The sequence below is a fragment of the Buteo buteo genome, chromosome 4 (assembly GCF_964188355.1).
Source record: "Buteo buteo chromosome 4, bButBut1.hap1.1, whole genome shotgun sequence".
Classification (NCBI taxonomy): domain Eukaryota; kingdom Metazoa; phylum Chordata; class Aves; order Accipitriformes; family Accipitridae; genus Buteo; species Buteo buteo.
This window is the reverse complement of record NC_134174.1, coordinates 24,491,164-24,515,367: the sequence shown is the minus strand read 5'-3', so window position 1 is coordinate 24,515,367 and position 24,204 is coordinate 24,491,164. Positions and strand designations below refer to the sequence as shown.

General features: G+C 39.2%; 1 protein-coding gene across 1 annotated transcript in view; it reads right to left on the bottom strand.

Moving 5' to 3' along the window:
* ATP6AP1 (ATPase H+ transporting accessory protein 1) overlaps positions 1–24,204 on the bottom strand; it is a 54,398-nt gene that overhangs the window by 807 nt on the left and 29,387 nt on the right. Inside the window, exons 7-9 of the mRNA XM_075026799.1 lie at positions 11,346–11,587; positions 10,684–10,737; positions 3,945–4,182 (exon numbers count right to left, since the gene is read on the bottom strand). Coding sequence (XP_074882900.1) covers positions 3,945–4,182; positions 10,684–10,737; positions 11,346–11,587 — 534 coding nt within the window. The remainder of the gene's footprint in view (positions 1–3,944; positions 4,183–10,683; positions 10,738–11,345; positions 11,588–24,204) is intronic.

Here is a 24,204-nt window from a genome sequence, read left to right as displayed (position 1 = left end):
CCGCACCTGTTAATTACCACTCACACTCTGCCCATTAAAAAAGACTGAGAACCAATTCCCTGCATAACAATTTTCCAGATCTCCTTTTCACACAGGAAATTAAAGATGCAGAATTCATTTGTTTGGCAAGAAGTAGGTTTCCCACTTCAGAAATTTGTGTTACTTTTGGAAGTAAAGTCCCAAAGGGTATGTGTGATCAGTATTGCTCAGTGACCACTTATGAAGTAGGAAACTCAAAGCACTCAAAGACATGAGAGTTAAGGCCCTCCAAGATCATGAGATTTGTTGAAATACCCTGAGATTTTTAGCTAATAACTCCTTGACAAGCGGAACTCCTGAAACCTACTTTAAAATGCATCTAATGAAGATGACCTTTTTGGCTGAGTTTTAGTTAAAGTTCAAGGAGAAAACAGTTGTGAAATCTTTCTTCCACCCTCCTTAGACATCAGAGACTTAAGGCAGGAGAGAGGGCTTGCTTTACTGAGGTATGGGATCTGTGTTGTCTATTAACATATGAAACCCGTATAGGCTTTTCCAGCAGTTAGAAAAATCTTTAATATCTCTCCTTTGACTGGATTCTCGAGGTCTGCCACTGACTGAGCTCCTACCATATTATTTTCCTCATAAAAATCAACTAATTTGCGGATCATCATGGATTTCTACTTTTCTATGTTCCCACTCCATGATTAGCTTATACTTTACGATAAACTAAATTGAAAGCTTTGTGGTAATAAAAGAAAGGTGTTGGTACAAACATTGAAGAATTTAGTTTGTAGCTTGCATACGGTGCTACACCAGTGAGCACTCTGGGTTTGAGTTCATTCATGGCTCAGGCACCTAAAGTAAATGTGTACATAGTATGTGTGTTAAGACCAATGTCTATACCTTCCAGAATGCTGTTTAATAAAACTATTATTATATGCAGAACTAAGGGCTATTTAGGTACTGTGGAGGTGAAGACAATTTTAGCAATTTAAGCTTTTCTGGGCCTCTTAGAAGAATCTTTCCAAGTCAGATCATGGTAGCTGGCTTGCAAAGACTGCCTGCTTTCACTATAGGCAGTCAGACTTCCAATTAAAGCAGGATTAGTGAAAATAAGCTTTTGGGTTGGATAACTGTTTGCACAGTTTTAGAGAATACAGGTGATTACCAACGCCTTCACTTGTTAAGGCACTGCTTTGACAACAGATGAGAATGCGAATAGGAGTGATGAAATGTAGTCTCAAAGACTTATTTGCAATTAAACCAGAAAGCAGCTGATGATTTATGTCATTTATGTTCAAAAATGGATTGAAGTTCTGGAAAACAATACACACTTGTTACCACATTTACAAGAACTCTCTGAAGCACTTAAAAGGTATATTAGGTTTAGAAAGGCTTTACTGCTTCAGAAGTACTGAATTTTATTATGTCAATCCTATTGTGGGTTTTTTTGAAGCAGGATTATGCTTATTGAACCTTCGAGGTGAAAGCTTTAATTGTACATTCTTAAAATGTTATGTCTACTTTTAGGCGGGAGATGAAGTATATGCAGTGTTCTTTTATTGTTTTTCTGAAGCTTTATCATTTCTGTGGGGGTGTTAGATCCCAGGTGGGAGATAAAAATGTGACTCCTAGCAGCATTTCTACCTATAGAAAAGTTAAAAATACTTACATGTGCTTCTCTAATTTTTATGAATGTAAAAGCCTTTTGGATACAGGCCTCTGTACTGTGGAAGTTTTAATTTTAGTATCTGGACCAGTGTAATTTGTCTTCATTACACTAGTTTGCATTTACTGTTAATTTTTAAAATATTTTTTTGCATGAAGTTTTCTCATCATTTGACCTTTGACATAGCCTTCAGATAAAATCTGTTGTTTTCATTGCTTGTAAGCATTCATTGAACATCTATTTTTGAACTTAGAAATATTTTAGCCACAAAGAATCCTAATATTCTTGATTTTAAAGTTTTTGGCAGTTTTTCTTAGAAACAAAGGGGCTTCTAAACCCTATGACACATACGAAAGAAAAGCAGTGCTTTTGGTGGCAGCCTCCTCTTCAACTTCATGGACAATTCTGAGATCCTCAAAAGCATAAAAGACATCGTGGTAGAACAACTATTCCTGTAACAACATCAACAAGGCTTCACTGTGCAGATGGTGTGTCCCTCTAATACAGTGATACTGTTTTCAGGACCCAACATTGCAAAGTGTAATTGTACCAGCTAGATTGGCATTGGATCCTGGTTTCTAATTCATGGCATAACATTGACATGAAAATCATGTTCCTCGGTTTCAGCAACAAGATTTTGTGCTGGCTGCAACCACTGAGAACATCCCGTGTGCTTTCTTCACCATGAAACAGAGCGTGGGTGTTTCTAAACCTCATTCTAGAGCAAAGGCTGATATTGAGATCAATCAGATTTCACTACGTATCAGTAAAAGATACCTGGAAAGGTATGATCTAGTTCAGATAGAACTTAGAAATGAACCCAGAATGGTGACCTTCTGTTTTCTCACACAACAGAAAAGATCAGAACAGGACTCTTCAGGTTGTGTTCCATGCTTAGGACTTGACCAGAGAAAAAAGGCCTTTCCTAAGAGGAACTGGAATTCAGTTGTCTTAACAGTGGAAGCAGCTGCTGCTCCAAATCAATAAGGAAGGTGGGAAACCTATTACTACTACTTTTGATCAAGACCCCAATGAAAGGATGCCTACTAAGAATGGAGCAAGGCCCCTCGGTAAGCTTTGAGAAGGCAGCAGTATTAATGTATATAGAAATTCAAGGAAAAGATACATTCTAAGTGGATGCTTTGTATCTTCATAGCCCATGTACTTTCATAGCCTAGCGATGCCAAAGTATAACTTCAGAGACTTGACTAGGCAAAGTACAGTTGCGTGGACTTAGGTATTTTCCAGCCTTTCCATAAATAATATCATCAGGAGGAACCTTCACAACATTGGTGTGTATTGCTACATTGCTTCTCAAAAAACTGTGGGACTTGATCCTGGAATTTGTGGAAAATAAACCTCAGCACCAATGCTGTTCCTTTGAGATTTCCATTGTTTAAGCAGAAGTGTCAAATCTGGACTCAGATTATTGAGATTTGGTTTGTTATCAAAATCATAAATATATTTATATCAGCATTTGTATCCAGTTATCATGGGGTTAGCTCATCTTTGACAAATAGAGTCCAGTTTGGAATGATTCCTACCATTTCCATGATCTCTTTAATCAAAGAGATTGCTTAGTGCAATATTGTTTTAAGATATAAATGTTGATGTGCTTCTCCTAAGTCAAGATCAACGCTCAAAATAATAAAGATGCAATCATCAACACCTCACATATGGACTCTGTACTACTGCACTAAATACACAGAAAATCTATGCCTCATTAAAAAAAAAAAAAGCCACCTGCTCTCCTTCTGGGCTGTGCGGGACCTACTGTTGCTCCTGATTGAAGTCCGTGGCAAACCTTCCATTAAATCTAATTGCACTGGGCTTTGTTTCTATCTGTAGGAGTACAGTCAGTCTATGTCACTGAAAACAGTAACCACACTAAGCTCTACTTTCCTAGGTAAACAAAGTGCAAAGTAAGCAGCATAAAGCCACCCACCTAAGAGGCCCATGTTTCCAATAGCAGACCAATTCATTAAACAGGCATGGGGACTTAGTCATTCTTTGCCTGATTAAGGGCATTTGGTTTATTGTTTTTTCTTTTCTGTGGACAACTTCATAGTTTGGGGTTTTTTTTCAAAGCTGTGCTTTCATGTTCTTACTGTTCAGCAACTGCCATCTTTTTTACCCCTTTATTGAATAGCTCACCTAGGGGGAACAGCTTTTCTTTTATATTTTCCCTCAGGCTGAAATGAAAGTAAGGGCATTATGAATGTGTGTCGTTCAGCACCTACAATAGCAAGTAATAGTTCTTGGAATTATCTCTGAAATGGCAATGTGTACTCACTTGCAACTTGGAAATGAAAACATCCCAGTTTCTTGCCTCATTGTTGGATGGAATCAGCCTTGCAGGATAGAGATTGCTTGTTCCCACCAGCTGACAATGAAATGAATACTCTGCAGGAGCAGAGATGACAGAAACATTAAATTTAGCAAACTTTTCTCCATCTTGTACAATCTCAACTGAATCTAAAGTGGACCAATTTCTAGCTGAGCCTCCATAGAACTTGTTCGTCATTAAAAACCTAGAAAGACAACAGAGGGGAAAAAAAGTCAAAATGACAGAAAGAAAAAGTTAATATTAATTTAATAAATTAGTGGTGGTAGATAAATGTTCACCATTGCTAGCTGCAAACATCACAGTTGGTATCTTAGCTTGGCGTCCCATGTCATTAGGATTGTTCATAAGTGAAGAGACTATGTGAATATGTTTTTACTACTTCTCAGAGTTTCATCTCACAAGCACAGCTTTCCTTCCATAGCTGTGGCAGGCAAGAAGCAAATGCAATTTCATTCTTCAAGGGCCTCTGCCAGTGCAGTATTTCATCAGTTACCAACAGCTTATAATCAGTGGAGCAGAACCTGAGAGACTGTCAGTAGGCCTGCAGTGGCTCTCAATAAACATTTTACGGGATTCTTTGAAAATTGCTTTTATGATAGGTACAGGCATGATAACCCTTCTGATTTATCATTGCAATTCTTCCTTGTCTCAGATGCCTAAACGGCAATTTCCTTTGCAAATGTCTGAATTTGCAGTAGAAGACAGTTTTCTCTCACTGGAGGGTGGGGAGGGGTTGTCAGCCCTAGTTTCCCAATTTGTAGTGGGTTAGGCACAAATAAATATTTTCTCATTTTGAGAAGGTTTGTGCATGTGCAGTATTGCAGCAGTTTCCAGTAGTTTATAGCGATGGGGTTTACATGTATGTTACTACCACTGCAGTCTGAACACCTCCCAAATGTTCTGAAACAGAAATAATTGAGAACATCCAGAAATACATCCTCATCCTTTACAGATCAGGACTAAGTCCTAGTCTTTACCACTTTTTACCCAGTTACTTTCAGGTATTCAATTTATCTCATAAGGAAATGATAAACTTTTCTCCTTATCATATGTTGCTTATTACTTTAACCCTACTTGGTCTACGTATGTATTGTTCTATATAGTTTGCTGAAGATTTTTTTTGCTTATTGATAACCACAAAGAATTTAGAAGAGGAATCTTTTTAGCAATAAGTGAGACTTGCTACAAAAGAAAATATTCTAATATGTCTATCTACAATGGGTAACAATGTATGTGGATTTTAAAATTTGGGGTAATACTTAAATGCAATAATAACAGGTTTGAAAAATAAGCAGTCATCTATAAATATGGAACAACATAGAATATTTTATGTTCTATGAGGTATACATATATATAGAGAGAAAATATACTCTGTTGTAGAATATTGCTTGTTTGTTCAAATCAGTTGCTTTCAGTAGCTTGTCATCCACAAAACATAGAGTCTAAACACAAACAATGCTCCTTAGGAATAACACACAAAATTTGACAGGTTAGGTTACTACAGTAATTGAGCCTTTTTTTTTCTTAATACTCTGTGACTTTTGACTCATATAACTTCATAATCCTCAAGACTTTCAAAATGATCAGATGGAATCTTAGAACTGAAAGTGTCATTCAGGTGAGAAAAGGCTGTTTTGTCTCATGGCACTCCTTACGTTTTGAGCCTAAACAGTTCTTTCCATAGAACATCCAGCTGCAAGCATCAGTGAAAAAAGAAAAAAACATTTGAATTTCACCTAGTACACATTCACAAATATTTATGGAAATGTTCTATTGTTATAGTGATAAAGTTACAAAATTAATACAAGTATTAGCCTAGATAATAATTGCTAAAAGAAAGGAATCTTTTCCTGGTATACAGCACAATCTGAACACTATTTCCATGATGTCTCAGTAGCAATGCTATAGGCACTAGCTGAAGGCCAGTTATAAGCACAGAGAAGTTTGCTTAAATGTTTGTGCCAACCACAAATGCTGGGTGTGCTTTGTCCTTTTGCTGAGAAGATAAGAAAAGTGGTAAACAAGGAAATTCTTTGGAGACTTGCCATATGAACAAACAAGTTTTATAAGGCTATGTATGTAAGTGCAGTCTAAATTGGCCTCCAAGGGAATGCTGTCTCTTCACATTACACCAAAGACTAAGATTTTATGTTACTTGCAGATTTATGAGAATTAAGATTCTAATTAGTGAACTAGTTGAGCATGGTTAACTTAATAATATAGCCTTTTATCTTTAGCATTTTTCCAAACAACTGATAGTGAGTAGCCTCCAACAGGCATGCGCTTCACTGGGAACTGATACAACTATAATTCATCAAATTACAAAAAAGACATTCAAACAACAAAAATCAATACAATTACTTCATTTAGTTTAATATTTTCTCACATGAGTAGATAGCAAATAGAATGAGCACAATATGGCAAATGAATGACAAAAGGAGGGGATATAAGAAAGATTTTATCTGTAGAACTGAAAGTACCTTGGCTTCTATAGGAAACACTGTGTTTGTATTAAACATTAGAGCCAATACAGGAAGCAAACTTTCACACAGACAGTATGTACTTTATGTATTGTGGCACAAACAATTCCTGGTCATAGGCCAGATTCCCTTTGTGCCAGATAACCATATGAACTCTAAATGCTACCACCTGTTACCGATCTCCATCTCATTTCTGAAAAGGAAGCTAGCTGGAATTACTACTGTTTCAAAGATTCAAAGAGAAACACAACTGTTAGGTAAAAGACTTTAAAACATTGTTTTGGGGTCAATTCTATTCTGTACGTGCTATAAGCAACAGTAACAGTCAAGTACTTATCAATTTAAGTGGGGAAAATACTAATGCTCTGCACTTGTATCCACTTCGACACTTTTTCCCAGAGAAGGTGCTTCAACAGCTGGATGTCATCAGCTGCTGAGAGAGCTGAGATGATGCTTCTTCCAGCAAAAACTACTGCCCACTGCTCCTACCCCTGCTGCAGCAGTAGTTCACTTTTCTAAAACTAGCACAACCAGAAACGCTCTACAGCCACCCCGTAACAGCTCACGTCTCCGCGGCGAGCGCAGGAGGATGGATGGGACTGCTGCTCTTGCTAGCGAGAGGGAGAGGGAGATGGCAGCTGTGTGCATAGGATGAAGCAGCTACTGCAGCTGCTGGGAGGAGGTGGGGTATGACTACCTGCTCAGCACGAGGTGGTAGACTCGCGGTGGTAAGGGCAGGCTCTGGATCCAGCTCATGCTGCTGGAATTAAAGCCTCTTTTATTGACGAAGAAATTGAGCTATTTGAACGTGGTCCTCTCTGGTGTCACTTTCTGTCTTCAAGAGATGTTCTCCTACAACTAAGTAAATGGCCTTTACAGAGGGGAAAAATGCAGTCACGGCTCTAAGCTCTGCTCCTTCCCACCTCTTTGCCCTGCTTGTGTCCTGTTTATTGAGGTAGACTGTAACCTTACCAAGGAGTCATCTTGAACAAGAAATGTAATCAAAGTAAACCAGAAGGGGAAAATGGAGGTTGTAATGTATCTCTGTGAGTTTTAGAAGCTCTTGACAATAGACATGCTGGGATAAACAAGGTGAATAAAGTGTTCCTGAATCATGAAAAGATCAAAGGATTGTTCTGGTTCTGTTGAGTATATCTTATTATTTGCGTTATATGCCATGCAATATTGTATTATGGTAGCTAATAGAGGCCTAAATGACACAATTGTCTCTTAAATCAAGAGATAATCCAACAGAAAACAGCACAAATAATGAGGTGTGTCTTTAGCAGGAAGTTTTCTTTATAAAGGCTTCTGAGGTGGTGTGGGCTGATGCCAGCCAGCAGCCAAGCACCCATGTAGCTGCATGCTCACTCCCTGTCCCCAACAGGACCGGGGGGGAGAATCGAAAGAGCAAAAATGCGGAAACTTGTGGGTCAAGACAAAGACAGCTTAACAAGTGAAGAGGAAAAAAAAGCGATACAGAAGCAATCACTCTCTACCTCCCACAAGCAGGCCAATGCACAGTGATTGCCCAGGCAATGACTACCGTGGAAGCCACCCCCCACCTTCTTCCTCTATTCCATTTTTTATTGCTAGGCACCTGCGTCACACACAAAAATTAATCAGTTTAGGCATTTTGTGTCTAAATACCCTGAGGGCCTATTAAAAACCTGGATCACACCTAGCCCAATGGAATAAATCAAATTCTCCTGCAAAACACAGCCAGCCTATGCTACTTTAATTACTTGCTGGGCATGACAGTGGTCAGGACTTCACCTACTCTCTTTTCAAGTCCTCACCTATTGTGGAGCCTGAGTTTCTTAGCCCAGCTTCAAGGGCTGTTTATGCATTTTGGTATTTAGTTATAATGTATTCAAGTAGAAGCACAGGTCAAGAGAAACTTTGTGAGTATTTCTGCCTTTACTACAACAGGCTCGAAGGATGTAAAAAAATATTCCAGAATAAGAGAGAAAACATGAACCATTCACCTTTTGTACTGATGTTCTCCTTTAATTTACAGGCAGACTGTCTGCAGACTTGCTTCAAATTTCTTCTCTTCAGATGCACCTCAGATTCATGACCACATTAAAGTTTTCTTCCAATAATTAATTAAAATTATAAGATTTTAACAAACAGATGACTAAACATAAACCTGAATAATCCTCATTAAGTCCATATGCATGCACTAACATCACATTTGATCTTCTTATGCCTGCTGCAGCAATCAAAATCTAAGATAAATGTTTCAACTGCGAAAGTATTTTTTTTCTATAGTGGCATCCTAAGGTTTGCCATTTACTGGTGTATAGTTGAGCAAAACCTGTTGACTGCTTTAAAGAAAACAACCTCTCTAAGATCTATCAATTAACTTGGTAGCTAGTTTTGCAGCACAGTGTCATGCTCCATAGGATTTTCAAGTGCTTTATGATTTATATTATTTCCTTGGAACTGTAATTTTACTAGAAAGCATGGTATTATGCTGAGGATGGTCACATTGAGGACAAATGTAGGAAGCAACCAGATTCATTCATACAGAAAGAGATTCAGGAGAGCAGCTAAGACCTGCACTAGTATGAGCAAAAGTGCAGAATAAGAATCCAGGACACTGGTTTGGTGGGTCTGTCTGTACAAGAGTGAGACAGGAGCAGCAGAGAGTAGACAGGGAAGCACCAGGGCAGCACCAGAGAAAGTGATATTTTGTGACTTGGAGTCAAAGTAAAGACACAGCTTGGGCAGAGTCTTGGTTTGACAACAGTATTTTTGGAATGGGATCCAAGGAAAATGTTTCCTTAATTCCCCATGGTTTTCAGGGAAATGCATGTCCCTTTGATAATTTACAGTACTGAAACCAAGAAATGCTTGAGTCCACCACCAAGGACGAGTCTCAAGGATCCTATACAGAACTAACTACAATAGTCAAAAAAGTAAAAATACTATACTAACAGCAACCTTATTTGTACATTATGTTTTTTTCACAAAGCTCTAGATGCTTGCTGGGGAGGGTAGATATTAAATAACAAAGCATGTATGTTTTTTTGCCACCTATCATGGTCTCTGATGATGACGGCAAGTGTCTCCAGGCACGCCAAATACAACTCCAAACACATCACTGACTCACTTCAGCACAAGTCCTTCTGGGGGTCCTTTAACCTAAATGTAGAATGTCCTTCTATCTCAGTGTAAATAATGGTATTTATTCATTTGTGCTTATCATCTTGGTGCCACGTGCCTCTTTTACTCTCCCATCAAAATGTTGCCCAAGCTCTGATTGTCTCCTACATTTAAACTTTCTCTCTTTGGTTTCCCTGGATTTCAATTTCCCTTATTCAAGATGTCAAAAGCGTTTTAGATGGCAAAAGTCATTTGTCCTCCTGCTGCCCAAGCACACATCCAGTTCATCCTCTGATATATGCAAATTTAATTTGGTGCAAGTTCCCTGGCCCAAGTCCTTCCCAAAGAAATTTATGCGATTAACTGAGGTACCTAAATGAAAAGAGCAGGCCACATCATCATTGCCAGAGCTCAAGAAAATAATCTCAACTGCTGTTCCTGCTGCTGAGGAAAGAATGGAGGTTTGTGGACCAGCAGCTGTATGGCAGTCCTCAAACAGTAGCAGATGCTTTCCCCATCCCTAGAATCCACTAGTGAGAGCAACCACTGCACGTTCTCCCTTTGACTTTTCATCCCAAGCCTTCCCATTCCCTAACTTTTCTTCTCTTTTCTCGTGGTAGGAGAAATGTGGTCTTGTCACCATCCATGGAGCAGAAAAATTACGAGTTTTTGTACCCGTCATTAGCCACAAGCTAGCTCTAACAGGGTACACTGGTAATCACACAAGGACTAAATACAATCCTGGCCATGCAAGTAGACTTCAGCCCCTAGAATTGTTTACAAATCACACTCAGATTTCCCTGAGACAGGATCATGGTCTGATCCTATTAGCAAAACAGGATATTAGATATACCAGTACCTTGCAGTATGTTTGTTTGCCTACACCACTTTTTCAAAACTTTACCTGAGCATATTAATATATTCTCTATATAAAGACTCTATTATTGCTCTCCTGCATAGTAACTCCTCAGAATAGAAAGCAAATCATAATTTCAAAAACATTTTTACTTAACTCCTCCTCTTTTTTTTGCTCCTAATTTACAAATAGGCTTTGTACATCAAAAAGATCTATTTAAGAATAAATCATAAGTTACCTTATCTCTAGGCTGCTGATTCCATTCACTGGCTTTGTGTATTTTAATGACAGTCTAAGAATAAGAAACAGATTTTTAATGTTAGAGTAGTCAGCTTTAATTAGATCATTGTGACATTTCAATCGGAGGGAATATTCTAAATCAATAGGCAATTACAAAAGTCATATAGCAAAGGTTCAGTACACAGAATAATATGACAAAATATTTCTAGAGGTTTTTTGTACCCAAGAGCAGGCGCTTCAAAGTAAAGGAAAACAGAGATCATGTTTCATTAATATACTTCCAGCTGAATTACTACCTAGTAACTGGCAATGCTCCCCTTCAAGGGAGTTTTACAATGAAATGATGATCTCATTAATGCCAGTGGAGACTTCTGTGATTACGAGATTGGGCACACAGAAACCTGTTTGGACCAAATATAAACAAACAAGGAAGTAAGGAACATAAGAGGAAAAAAAATTGTGAAAATAAGAGCTTGCATCTGAACAATTTTTTGTGGTCTTGACTAGTTCTTTTTCTTCTAGGAATATGCAATTTAGTATTTTTTATTTTGGATGCTTTAGAAGAAGAAAATTAAATTAGCATTAACTTGACATTGCACCATTTCTGATTAGTTTTCAGAATCACATGTATTATGATAGGAAATTTCTTGTGCTACTCACGTTGTGTTGATGTCTGAGCACTCAGAGGAAGAAATATCCACATTTTGCATTACAAATGTTGCATTTGTCAGATCTATAAGAACGGAACTGTTGGCTTTGAGGCTGAAATTACTAGCATAAAAAAGGATGCATATATCATTTCCAGTAGTCACATTCAGAGGAGGATATGATAAACTGTCGTCTTCCTCAGTGGCCATTAATTGTCGTCTTGATTCCCCCACCACATCAGTTCTTCTAGAAATCTGGAATAACAGCACATTAACAATTCATATCCTTTGCAAGAGATAATATCAACTGAACACAGACCTTCACCATTCTGTACCATAAGCACCCATCCTTCTTAAATCCTCAGTCAACCTCAATAGTTACTATTGTCTATTTAATTGGCAGTATGGAGGCTAATGTGGTAGCGTTAACCTAGTGTCGTGGTTTAACCCCAGCCAGCAACTAAGCACCACGCAGCCGCTCACTCACTCCCCCCCCACCCAGTGGGATGGGGGAGAAATTCAGGAAAAGAAGTAAAACTCCTGGGTTGAGATAAGAACGGTTTAATAGAACAGAAAAGAAGAAACTAATAATGATAATGATAACACTAATAAAATGACAACAGTAGTAATAAAAGGATTGAAATGTACAAATGATGCGCAGGGCAATTGCTGACCACCCGCCGACCAACACCCAGCCAGTCCCCGAGCGGCGAATCCCTGCCCCCCCCTTCCCAGTTCCTAAGCTAGATGGGACGTCCCATGGTATGGAATACACCGTTGGCCAGTTTGGGTCAGGTGCCCTGGCTGGGCATGAGAAGCTGAAAAATCCTTGACTATAGTCTAAACACTACTGAGCAACAACTGAAAACATCAGTCTTATCAACATTCTTCTCATACTGAACACAAAACAGAGCACTGCACCAGCTACTAGGAAGACAGTTAACTCTATCCCAGCTGAAACCAGGACACCTAGGTTCCCATGGTCAGGTGTCCACATGTGAAAACAAGCGCCACTGATATTAGGTAAATGAACATAAACCCATGTTGTTAATGCTGCCTTAAAATAGTAGTATGCATTAGTGCTAACAGGTAAAAGAATTTATTTCTTTTTTACAGAAGAATATACTGAAAGAAATTAACTTTTTTTTCTGCAATAAAATCAGAAGAAAACTTCAACTTGCCAGTTCAGTGACCACCCCCATTAGTAACAATAACAGGTTTTGCACCCTTCATTTTAACAGGTGTGAAAGCCAGCTACTTAACTACAGCAGTGTTATATTTAGACTCTTCTGATGGCTTCTGGAAAAAGAAGATCTATGCTCATTTGGCTGATGTGGTGAACTCCTACAAGAGACTTCACTGCATGTACACATTGGCTTTTAGGAAGTTTCCAGGAATTCCCTTTAATAGGTAATGCTTTTTTACAAATGTGCCCAGGGCATCCTTGGTAAAACAGCCCCTCTGATATCAATGGTAAAAGCTAGCTGACCTTATCAGATGGTAACTTAATCCTGTTGTTCATATCTTACTCTTCACTTCTTACTCTGTTCATATCTGGGCTAGTCCATCTATTTTTAAGAGCCATGTCAGCTTTACAAGTTTGTATTCTACAAGTGGCCTCTGCCCTTGGATAACTTTGGAATACGAGAAATGAGTGGCATCACAGGGGTTACCAGAACTATAATTATGTGGAGCTATTGCCTGGAACCACTTTTAATGGGTTTAAAGACAGGCAAGGACCTTTTTCCAGTCTGGAACAGAGGCTATAATATTGCTTTATAACCTGCCTGTGGAGAGGAGCCCCAGAAGATTTTGTCACCTTAACCGCTGCTCTCTAAACGCTATGGGCCATCTGTTATTTACAATGCATCTTTGCGGATACCTCATTCTATGAACAAAGCAGAATGGGCTGAGTTAAAAACCTTTGACTAAACACTCAAATGAAGATTGCAATCTTCCTCTCCCATACATGCATACTTTATGAATTTCTTTTTAATTCAGAGTAGTGCCTTTTCAAATTCATCAGAACATGCATTATTTTAAATGAATACCATTTTCTTTAAAAGAAGAGTGTACAACAAAAGAAAATATTCAACTTTTGATATAAAACTTTTAATCTTCCCTTAGGCTCTCCTGAAATGTAATCATTTTATTTCAAACTGAGAGGAAGAGCTGAAGTCTAAATTATATCCTGTCTAACAATTGACTTCACTATGTGGGCCCCGTGTATCATCTAAAGAGGGCTTTAAAAACCACCTGCTAATAGTTGAACACAATGCTACATTGGAGACTGTGATTGGGCTAACCTGGGGGATTAGGTTTAAGTATCTTAAAATAAAAAGCAAGCTATTAGAATATAATCATGAGACTACAGCTTTATTTCTGTTGCTCTGCTGCCAGTACTTTGTCATGAAGCTCTCACATAAAGATTCCCTTTCGTCTCTGAAAAAGCATATAAAACGAAAGAGCACTTGCCTGTGAAGAAGGGGCATCAGGGACTAAGAAATCCACTAGTTTCCCATGATTAAACCTGTTTTAACAAATTTACCCATGCTGGAGAAAGGAGGCAACACAGCTTGCCAGAAACATTTCTAAAAGCGGGCTTTGTTTTGGTCACATTTGCGGCTGAAAATACAAGTGGTCATGGATTGTGCAGCCCAAAGACTCATTACCTGCACAGCTATAGGCAGGCAGAATGACTACACTAAATGGGAACCTGAAGGTATCAGCTCCCTGCAGAACTGTCCCCCAAACACTTACCAGCCTGTATATTCATCCCTTCTGCCTGGAGATGCATTTCTCTAAGTTACCTGTGGGTGAGGTAATTTAGCACATTTGAAATCAGAACACATTACCTCACAGAGATTCAAGAAAATTTAGTCTTGAGACTGGAAGGAGGATCTCTGGAACACACCAACCTGGGACCCACTGGAGACCCAAAGGCGGCAGTCGCTCCTTCCAGCTGACCTGCAGTGGGAGTGAGAGCTGCCCCGGTACACCCTGCCTCTCTGTTTCAGGCACACTTTCTCATTCTTTTGTTGCTGCACAAACATGAGCTTACTGAATTGAAATCATTCTCCCCGTGCCATATATTTCATGCTAAACTATAAATGACAAGATACTTCCTTGAGAAATGGATTATGTTTACATGGAATTCTTGTAAATCAAATTAGATTATTTAGGAGCAATCCATAGTGGCAGTGTTGTCAGTCATTAAACCATATTTTATTCTGTTGTTTAGTGCCCCCTTTGCCTTTACCTAATCTGAATCATGGGATGTGTGAGTCACTGTCTTGTTCCTCAGGGTTCCTCTGAATTTATCAATGACATATTTGATCTCAGATATGCAGTGAACAATCACAAGACCTGACTAAATAAGATACAGAAAATAAAAGCTGCCATTTACATTGTCCTAGACCAGAATTGAACACTGTAATTACCAACTGAACCTGCAATAGAAGTAACCTGGACAAAATTCTTCCCTTTGATCTATTTTGCAAGCCTCCTAATTCAGAATCATCTCTCTTGGAAAGGAGAAAGACAGCTAATTTGGCAACATTTTGATGCACCAACATACTGATGTTTTTCAAAGCAAACAGACCTTACATCCAAAATTATTCATTTGTTTTGTTGTTGTTGCTGGGGTTTTGTTGGCTGTTCCAAAATAGAATAGCTAGAGACAAGAAAAAAGAATTGGGGCCATTTTATACATTTGAAATTACAAACAAATATAAATCGAATGGTTGCAAACACATATGAGAAAAATACAAAATACTAGGAAAATAAAATTTTCACTGGCTGAAATGATGAATGGTAATGAATCATAGAAGCAGGCTACATTTCACACTAGTTTCAACGTGGGATTTGTGGGTTATCAGTTCAACGGATGGTTATGCTTTCTTTTCCAGTCTTGTACTTCTTGACTTTTTTATTGCTATGTTTAGGTGTGCACATCAAGAACAAGAAAACTGTCCTGGTGGTGCTTGTTGCTCCTTTTCATTTCTAACAGTATGGCTCTATGACCACATCTTCTCTGTGGAGTTGTTGCTCTTACTGTAACAGCCAGAGGAAGGGGAAGGTCTTTCTGCACTTTCAAGGAGGGAGGCGAGGAGGAAGAAGGGTCCACTCCCTTTCTTTGTTTAGGTTGTATCTTAGCCTAGTTCCTGCCCCCAAACTGTGCTGTGCACTACAGTGCATTCTCTGAATATACCCTACTTAGATGACAAATGGTAATTTTTCCAAATTTAGTCATAACATGATTAAACCAGGTGTTGGAATCAGAAAACTACATAAAAATCTTAGCTTCTATTTAAAAAAAAAGTGCAGTATACGAACCAGATACTGCTTAATAGTATTAAACTTCACAAATGCAGAAAAGAGCTTGAAAATATTTAGGGCATGCAGGCATAGACAAAAGCTTAAAATACATTGTGAAAGGGGAGGTCAAAGAATCCTTTTGGGTCACTTTTGATGGTCTGAATCATGAGGTGTAACATCTGAGGAGGGGGGGGCAGGCACCCCAACTGCTACCATAAGACAAATACCTGCTATCTGAACTAGATTTTGGTTTTGGTAGCTTGAACTTCATCTACCCATAATGTACCATCAGTAATTCTTTTCACAGGATACCAGGTTGACTGTATGCTTGCATTTTCTCAATTTGCTTTAACAGGGATCTTTACAAATTTTTTTTTTTGCAAGACATCATTTAAAAAACAATGCTAGGAGGCTGCCGTGTGCTGAGTGCAGGGGTGCTGCTCCCCGCAGAATGGCAGATCATGCTGCTTGCTGGGGTTTGACTGTGGCACATCAGAAGCCACTCAGCATTCACATCCCAGCCAAGTATCAGTGTATTTCAAATCCTTTTTCTGAAATTACCATTTCAGTTTCCTACCCATGCAAACAGGTCAGTTTTCCTCCATGTTTTCTAACTGACGTAGCATCATGGCCTCACTACAGACAGCATCACCACCACCCCGGCTAATACCTCAGTTTTTCTGAAAGATACGGTACCACAAATCTGTGATGCAGGCAACGGCTGCTTGTATCTCACTGCTAAAGGTCAAAAATTTGAAAGGCAAATATTAGAATTTGGCATAGCCACAAAGATGTTCTTTGCAGTGTTGAATTTATAGAATCACATGTACAGCAAGCAGAAAGAATGTATTTGATTACACTTATTTCATTCACCTGTCAGTGCAAGACTGTAGCATAACAGTGCTTTGAGCTGTCAAAATCTAGAACATTAAGAAAAGAGTTACTAACTATCTCTATTTTTGAGAGTTTGAACTGTTTACATTTTTATGATTTCCAATGTTTTGTAGGTTTCGTTTTTTTCTTCCTCTTTAGGCTATCTTAAAATATAATTTCAATTTTGGCCCTAGATGTGGTGAATCTTGCATTCTGTATAAACCTCAAGCAGTCTCCCTCTGTTTTGAGGAGACAGGGTTTGTCCTTGCTTCATCGTCTGACACACCAGAGGCTTGTGCTGCCATCCAGAGGGACCACGACAAGCTGAGAAATGGGCTGACAGGACCTCATGAAGTTCAACAAGGAGAAGTGCAAAGTCCTGCCCTTGGGGAGGAACAACCCCAGGCACCAGGACATGCTGGGGGCCAACTGGCTGGAAAGCAGCTTTGCAGAAAAGGACCTGGGGATCTTGGTGGACACTAAATTGAACATGAGCCAGCAACATGGCAAAGGAAGCTAATGGTATCCTGGGTCGTGTTAGACAAAGTATTGCCAGCAGGTCGAAGGTGGGTGATCCTTCCCCTCTACTCAGCCCTGGTGAGGCTGCACCCAGAGTGCTGGGTCCAGTGCTGGGCTCCTCAGAACGAGACAGATGTGGACATACTGGAGACACTCCAACAAAGGGCCACAAGGATAAGGAAGGGTCTAGGGCATCCCTCCTGTGTGGAAAGGCTGAGAGAGCTGGGACTGTTTAGCCTGGAGAAGAGAAGGCTTAAGAGGGGGATCTCATGAATGCATATAATTACCAGAAGGGAGATTGTAAAGAAGATGGAGCCAGGCTCTTTTCAGTGGTGCCCAGTGACAGGACCAGAGGCCATGGGCACAAACTGAAACATAGTAGATTCCATCTGAACATCAGGAAACACTTTTTTTTGTGTAAAGGTGACTGAGCACAGGTTCCCCAAAGAAGTTGTGGAGTTTCCATTCTGAGAGGTGTTCAAAATCCAACTGGACATGGTACTGGGCAACTGCCTCTAAGTGGCTCTGCTTGCGCAGAGGGGTTAGACTAGATGACCTCCAGAGGTCAATTCTAATCTCAATTATTCTGTGATTCTGTGTGATTCTGTCCTAAATCATCTACACATCTAGACCTCAGCATGACCTGAGTAGCACACAGGTTGAGGAACCCTTCTTCATCACAATGGTCAAGGTCTCGATTCCTAGTTTTCAAAAGATACAGAAGCTCAATCTTGTTAGGATGTATTTTCCTGCCTACTAAGTGAACTACACGTATTTTACCTACTATTTTTTCCAAGTCCTATTGTTTGAATTAACTTACCAGTACAAAATGTGAACCATGAGATACTGTCTGTCCATAACCAAGAAAGCTATGAAATTGGGCATAGTGCTGAAAAAAACCACTGGTTCAGAGCAGCACAAAATTTCGATTAAGTTTAAATTCAAATGCAAGCTTTGATGCAGCAACTACAGTCTTTTGTGCTCTGTTGCAAAGGATCTTACCCACCTGCAACTAATTTTGACTTGCATTCTTCTAAAACTGACAGAGACAAAATTTCTACTCTGCTGCAACTGAACCCAGAGGATGTTTAAACTGTATTTTCCATCAGGAATGTTTGTAAGGTGACCTAGTTATACTCAAAATCCCCCAAACATTTCCAGTGGAGATGCTTAGCTCATCAGGAATTATCAGAAGCTCATTACAATACACCTTTCTTGCTCATTTACCTATCTTGTTCAAGGTGGTAGGTTATCAGAACTTAAGGCAGTTTTTCAAATTTGAAATTTCTGCTTATACTAAATCACCTGAATTTTATAACTTGCATATAATACAGTAAAACTTATGTATCTAAAGATTGCACAAATCCCAAGTAATTGGTGTTATCAGAACCAGAATTCAATTTCTGAAATTGTTCTTTCCTTCCACATTAATTCTCTTCAATGCAAACAGCATGAGATAAAGCTACAATACAGCTTTCAAGAGAAACAAAGCAGGTAAAAATGTGCATTGAATAGATTCAGGAAAATTTAGAAACCTCGTTTAGAAAAATCAATTTTTGTATGTATGTATAAGGTGCAGTAAGCTGACTGGATTGTGAGAGCCAAGCCCTTACGTTTTTTACTCAAACATATTTCCTGTCAACATTAATGAATTTTTTCCCAAGTAGAAACTTTAAACTGAGCAGAATCACCAGTTTATGTAGAAAAAGCAAGCAGGTATGTAATGTGCTTCTCTTCAGTGAAAGACAAAATAGAAAATTTGTTCTAAGTTATAAGCAAAGAGAGAAACATGCTTTAAAATAAAGATAATCTAATTCAAAATCCATGTATAATTGAACTATGACAATATTTGGCATAAGTATGGACTTGGATACCTGCATTGCTCACATACATATGTGCATTCACACATACACATATATAGAAAGAGTAGAGTGGAAATATACTCAGAAGTGGAGAATTTCTCAGAAATCTCATTCTTTTCCCTGCTGACTGCATGGATCTACAGGTAGATCCAGATGGAGAATGCAGAACTGAGGGCATTTATAAGAAGACTGAGAGAAGAAGTTAAAGTGGTGATACTTAAAAGCACACACAAAGAAAAATGTTTTCAACGCAGGGTTAAGTTTGCATTGCTGAAACTGGAATGGACCCCTCATGAAAAATGGAAATTAAACTTCCAGAAAACAGTCTCCTTCTTAACACTGTACTTTCTCCTTCTCACTTCCACTTCAGCAGCTGGTAGGGAATCATTAGGCCACTGCTTGTTATCATACTGAAGTGAATTCTATGCTATTTCACACGTTCGTAAAGAAACAGTAAGCTTAACCAAGACATCAGAATAAAATGTCAATAGCATGACATTTTGCCCAGAGGAATCCTTCACCTCTTTTTCCCTTATTAATATTCTGATAAAGCAGGGGGAAAAGAATGCACAGAAATGAGGTACATTATATCAATAGCAATCATTTATTAATAATGATTACTATCATTTTAGTGCCCTGCAGGATATTTGACCAAGCTTACTGGCTCACATTACTATCTGACGGTTCTCCTGTCCAACCATGCATACTTCTACCAGCAAGCCAAATGGCTCAGGGACCATGACACTTGGCTCCTACCCGGTGTTGTGCATCTCCCAGGGTTTTTCACAAAAGCAAGGCTGGGACACGAATGCTAAAGTCGAAATATAAGTCTCACTGTAAGAGATAATGATCTCACTGTAAAAGATAATGTTCTCTTTTATAACTGATAGTACTGTTATGGGTTGTGGAGAGTATCCAAGTCATGACCAAGCACTTGGAGATCTTCTGTTAGAAGGGACAATAAAACTGCAATATTTATTATACTGCTCAGTTCAGTGGCCTGCGTAAACACAATCTGCAGCGTCAGCTCCTATGTTTATGGCTAGTTGTGTTTCTCCATAGGCCTGTCCTTTTGCAGCACTGAGGTGTACAAGAGATCTCTTGACTGTCATTTACAGAGAATGTGACTACTCTGTGCAACGGAATATGGTGCAGAGATGAGTGAGTTAGCAGGGACCATGCACGTGACAGAACCCAGAGCAGAGGAAGGTGCTGTGAGGCAGCACTTATGATTATCATTCTGCTTGAAAGACCTTAAAATGAGGCAAGGGATTTTTGCATGTATGGGACATACAAGCACAACCATAAATGCCACAGTAGTCCCAATTTTCTGAAGAAAATGATGATGTTTCTGGTTATTTTCCCGCTCCAACTTTTACCGGGTTTTTGTACCAAACTTTTTCAGCTACCTTAAGGAAGAGCAGGAATTGGCCTATAAAAAGATCTTGATTTTAGAAAGTAAAACGGAATATGTATAAGCTGGAGTAGCAGTGGAAGGAGCTGCTACACTTAATTCTCCACTTTAAATTTCACTTAAGACAAATAACCCCAATACAATTATTCCAATGAAAACAATGTCTTGGTCATCTGCCAGAGTGTTAAAACTAATTTACATCCTTTTAGCTAATCAGATTTTTCAATCTAATATACAAAAGAGAAGAAAAAAATTGTATTAAGAGCTTGCTTTGTAAAACAGAATTAATCCTGAAAGGCATCTATCAGATATATCATTCAGGGAGTATTTGCTTATGCCAGTCTCCCCAGCTTTAACGTTACATTTTGTGCCCTGTTTCAGGCAATTCTGCCATAAAGATAAAAGAAGCTACAGATTTTACATAATTTTTACACTGCTAAGGGAAATACCCACTCCAACTGGGTTTTTTCCCCACTTTCTTATGTCCATATGTGGAATCCAAGTTGCCATGGGAGATGTGGAAAAGGATGAAGAGCCTTTGCTGCAATAAGAGGAAACAGATATATGTAGGGAGGGTTGGACTTAGGTTAGGGTCTGGTGGGTTACCTAATTGAAAAATGCAGATAGGGGCCAAAATATGTTACTCATGGTGCTGGGAGAGTTGCCAGCACTGTTTGTCCCAGATGTAGGCTGGTCACAGGGAAATTAAAAATCTGAAGATCCATAAAAGTCTCCCTCCCTCCACTTAATATTTTGATGCTGCAGCACTTTGGAGGACTAATCTGCAAAACTGGGGAGCTTGTCTCCCTTTTTTTCCTAACCTGAAGAAAGAGGTGTGGACAGGATGATAGTATTACATGTTACACTTCAAATTTTTATTGATACTTCGAGGAAATTAATTTTTAACTTCAAAAAGTTAGGCATCATTTTTACAATTCCTCGGGTCTGTCTGTAATAAATTACAGTTTAAATACCAGTATGTTTTTCAGATGGTCAGATTCTCCCTGTAAAAATACTGTGTTCAATGTGACAATGTTGTTCTTTGCTTTTGGCATCTCCATCTGTGTGTGACAACTCTTCTGGAGAAAACAGAGAAAGCCAGAACTTGCACTGCAGGAACTTGTAAGGGGAGTCTGGCTCTGTCTTCCCAGTTTCGCTGAATCAAAAGGCAAAGACCAATGATTCTAGCAAACTGGATCTCTTTGACAGGGAAGTTAAAACAAGCATTTTTTTCACAGAAAATCAATGAAAAGGTGCTTACCTTCTGCTCTGCTTTCTTGCACTCAGTATCCACTTAATTTTTCTGACAGTAATGTATGTAAGATAGAAGGTACATATATAAAGAAACCCACATCAGAAAATCTAGGCAAAGCTAATCATAGAAATAACATCCATGCTTTTTTGAAGGAGATTATCACGCTTTCTTTCCTCTTGATAAACCCTTTTTCCTCTTCAAGTTTGTCTCCACACAAACTTTTCCACCAAAGCCTAGTTAACACTTTCAGTTAACAAATCTCTGCCAATGTCATCAATCTCAATTTCCTAATTTCCTTCATCCCCTACCAGTCTCTAGCCCATCAACTAAAACAAAATGAGAGCAAAGCACACAGCCTTTGCCAGCAGTTAGGTGTAACTGCTACCTCTGTGGCTGGAAGTTACTGACCCTTGTCATGATGCTTTGATATCAGACTTTGGAAAACTGAACTTTAGAAGGTGAGGGGTATTAGAAAACAAAGACCAACTTCCTTCCGGCACTCCTGTGGGATTGCTTTAGCAGCCTGATGCTTACTGCTGTGCCTACACCATAGCCAAGCTTCAATGCCAGGTAATGGGCAGCCTAGGTGGGCATTTGGTTCAACCACCATCAGTTGCTCTTGCTGGCAGTTCAGATCCTGAGAAAACCTGTGGAGCAGTAGCAAGGAATATCGTTTGGGTCATAAGGAAATCATGTGTTGGGGAGGAGGAAGGAGTTTTCAACAGTGAGGAGGCAAAATGGGATCCAACATTCACCTTGCAATAGTTCTGCTTAATGTAAGGCAAGAAATCCTGTTATTCTGTTCCTGGATTTTGCAAGTGATTTGGCTGAAAGCCCCAGAGGCAGAGACATCTAGCTGTTAGAATACTTGGGGTTTAACTTTCATACCGTAGTGCACTAAAATGTAGAATGGTACTTTTTATGATTCATTAAATATCTATCTGTGAAGTCGCTCGATCATTTGGGCTAAACCAGAAATCCCGTCACAGAACAGCAGCTGCAATGTTTCAATAAAATTGTAAACATTGCGGTTTTAGTAAAATGAAAAGGACAGAACAAGAACAAAGTATACCATATAATATGAAATTTGATGTCAGGCACCACTTTATCTATGGCTTTTACAGCAGTACTTCCATTAACAAATTAAATAAGAGGCCTGTGGCATTTTGGCAGGAAAAGGATGAGTTTCTTGCCTTTTTTTTCTCTACCAGTGACACTAAGGACATATGTCATACAACGACCAAGTAACAGAGATTCTCGTGTGAGGTTGAAGTGAGCTGGTAAGCCTACGTGGAACAGTGCAGTACTGTGATACTAAGTTGGATCCCAGGAAGAAACAAAGACTTGTCAACTCATGGTGGGCAAATTTGCCTCCTCTCTTACAGCATCCCCAGCAAACAGTCCAGGGGTCAACTGGTGAGTCCCAGAGCCCTCCACCATTGCCTTGGGGCTCCTGTAGTTTGACTGGGGCTAACCCAGGTGACTGCACAGGGATCTGACTGTACACGGCTATTTTCTCAAAAGACATTAGCACCCCAAATTTTTATAATCAGTCAATTTTCTAATTAGGCAACTTTCTAAAAAGAAAGATACCATATATTAGGTGACTGAAATCCAATTCAAGGTTGTCAGCTACAAGGAATGGGGTAATACGGTCCTCAGAAAGAAAAAAGACCTGTATTTCAATACACAAACGCTGCTGTAACACTATGTCAACATTTTATTAACACCCTGGCCTGGTTCATAGCTTTGTCTGTTAAAGCTCTAATGTGCAAACTTTGTGAGTAGAGGCTTGCATGCAATTCCAGGTTCACAAATTTTTATGGAAAAGCCTATAGGATTTAATAAAAGTAACTTTTAGAGAGAACATTTCAATAGAACTATCCATCACTAAAGCAAGGATATATTTCTCTGCTAAAGTCATAAATATGCTTGAAAATTACACAAAAATAATTATCCTCTATCCTAATTTTAGAGTCATGTATGCTGTACTTATGAGTTTAATGGGTGCATATGCACAATGGCTATGTATGAATAATGATGGCCCCTCTTTTCTGTTTCAAATGGCAGTGTCATGGTTTAACCCCAGCCAGCAACTAAGCACCACGCAGCCGCTCACTCACACCCCCCCCACCCAGTGGGATGGGGGAGAAATTCAGGAAAAGAAGTAAAACTCCTGGGTTGAGATAAGAACGGTTTAATAGAACAGAAAAGAAGAAACTAATAATGATAATGATAACACTAATAAAATGACAGCAGTAGTAATAAAAGGATTGAAATGTACAAATGATGCGCAGGGCAATTGCTCACCACCCGCCGACCAACACCCAGCCAGTCCCCGAGCAGCGAATCCCTGCCCGCCCCTTCCCAGTTCCTAAGCTAGATGGGACGTCCCATGGTATGGAATACACCGTTGGCCAGTTTGGGTCAGGTGCCCTGGCTGGGCATGAGAAGCTGAAAAATCCTTGACTATAGTCTAAACACTACTGAGCAACAACTGAAAACATCAGTGTGTTATCAGCATTCTTCTCATACTGAACACAAAACAGAGCACTGCACCAGCTACTAGGAAGACAGTTAACTCTATCCCAGCTGAAACCAGGACACAGAAAATCATTAGCTGATGGCTTTA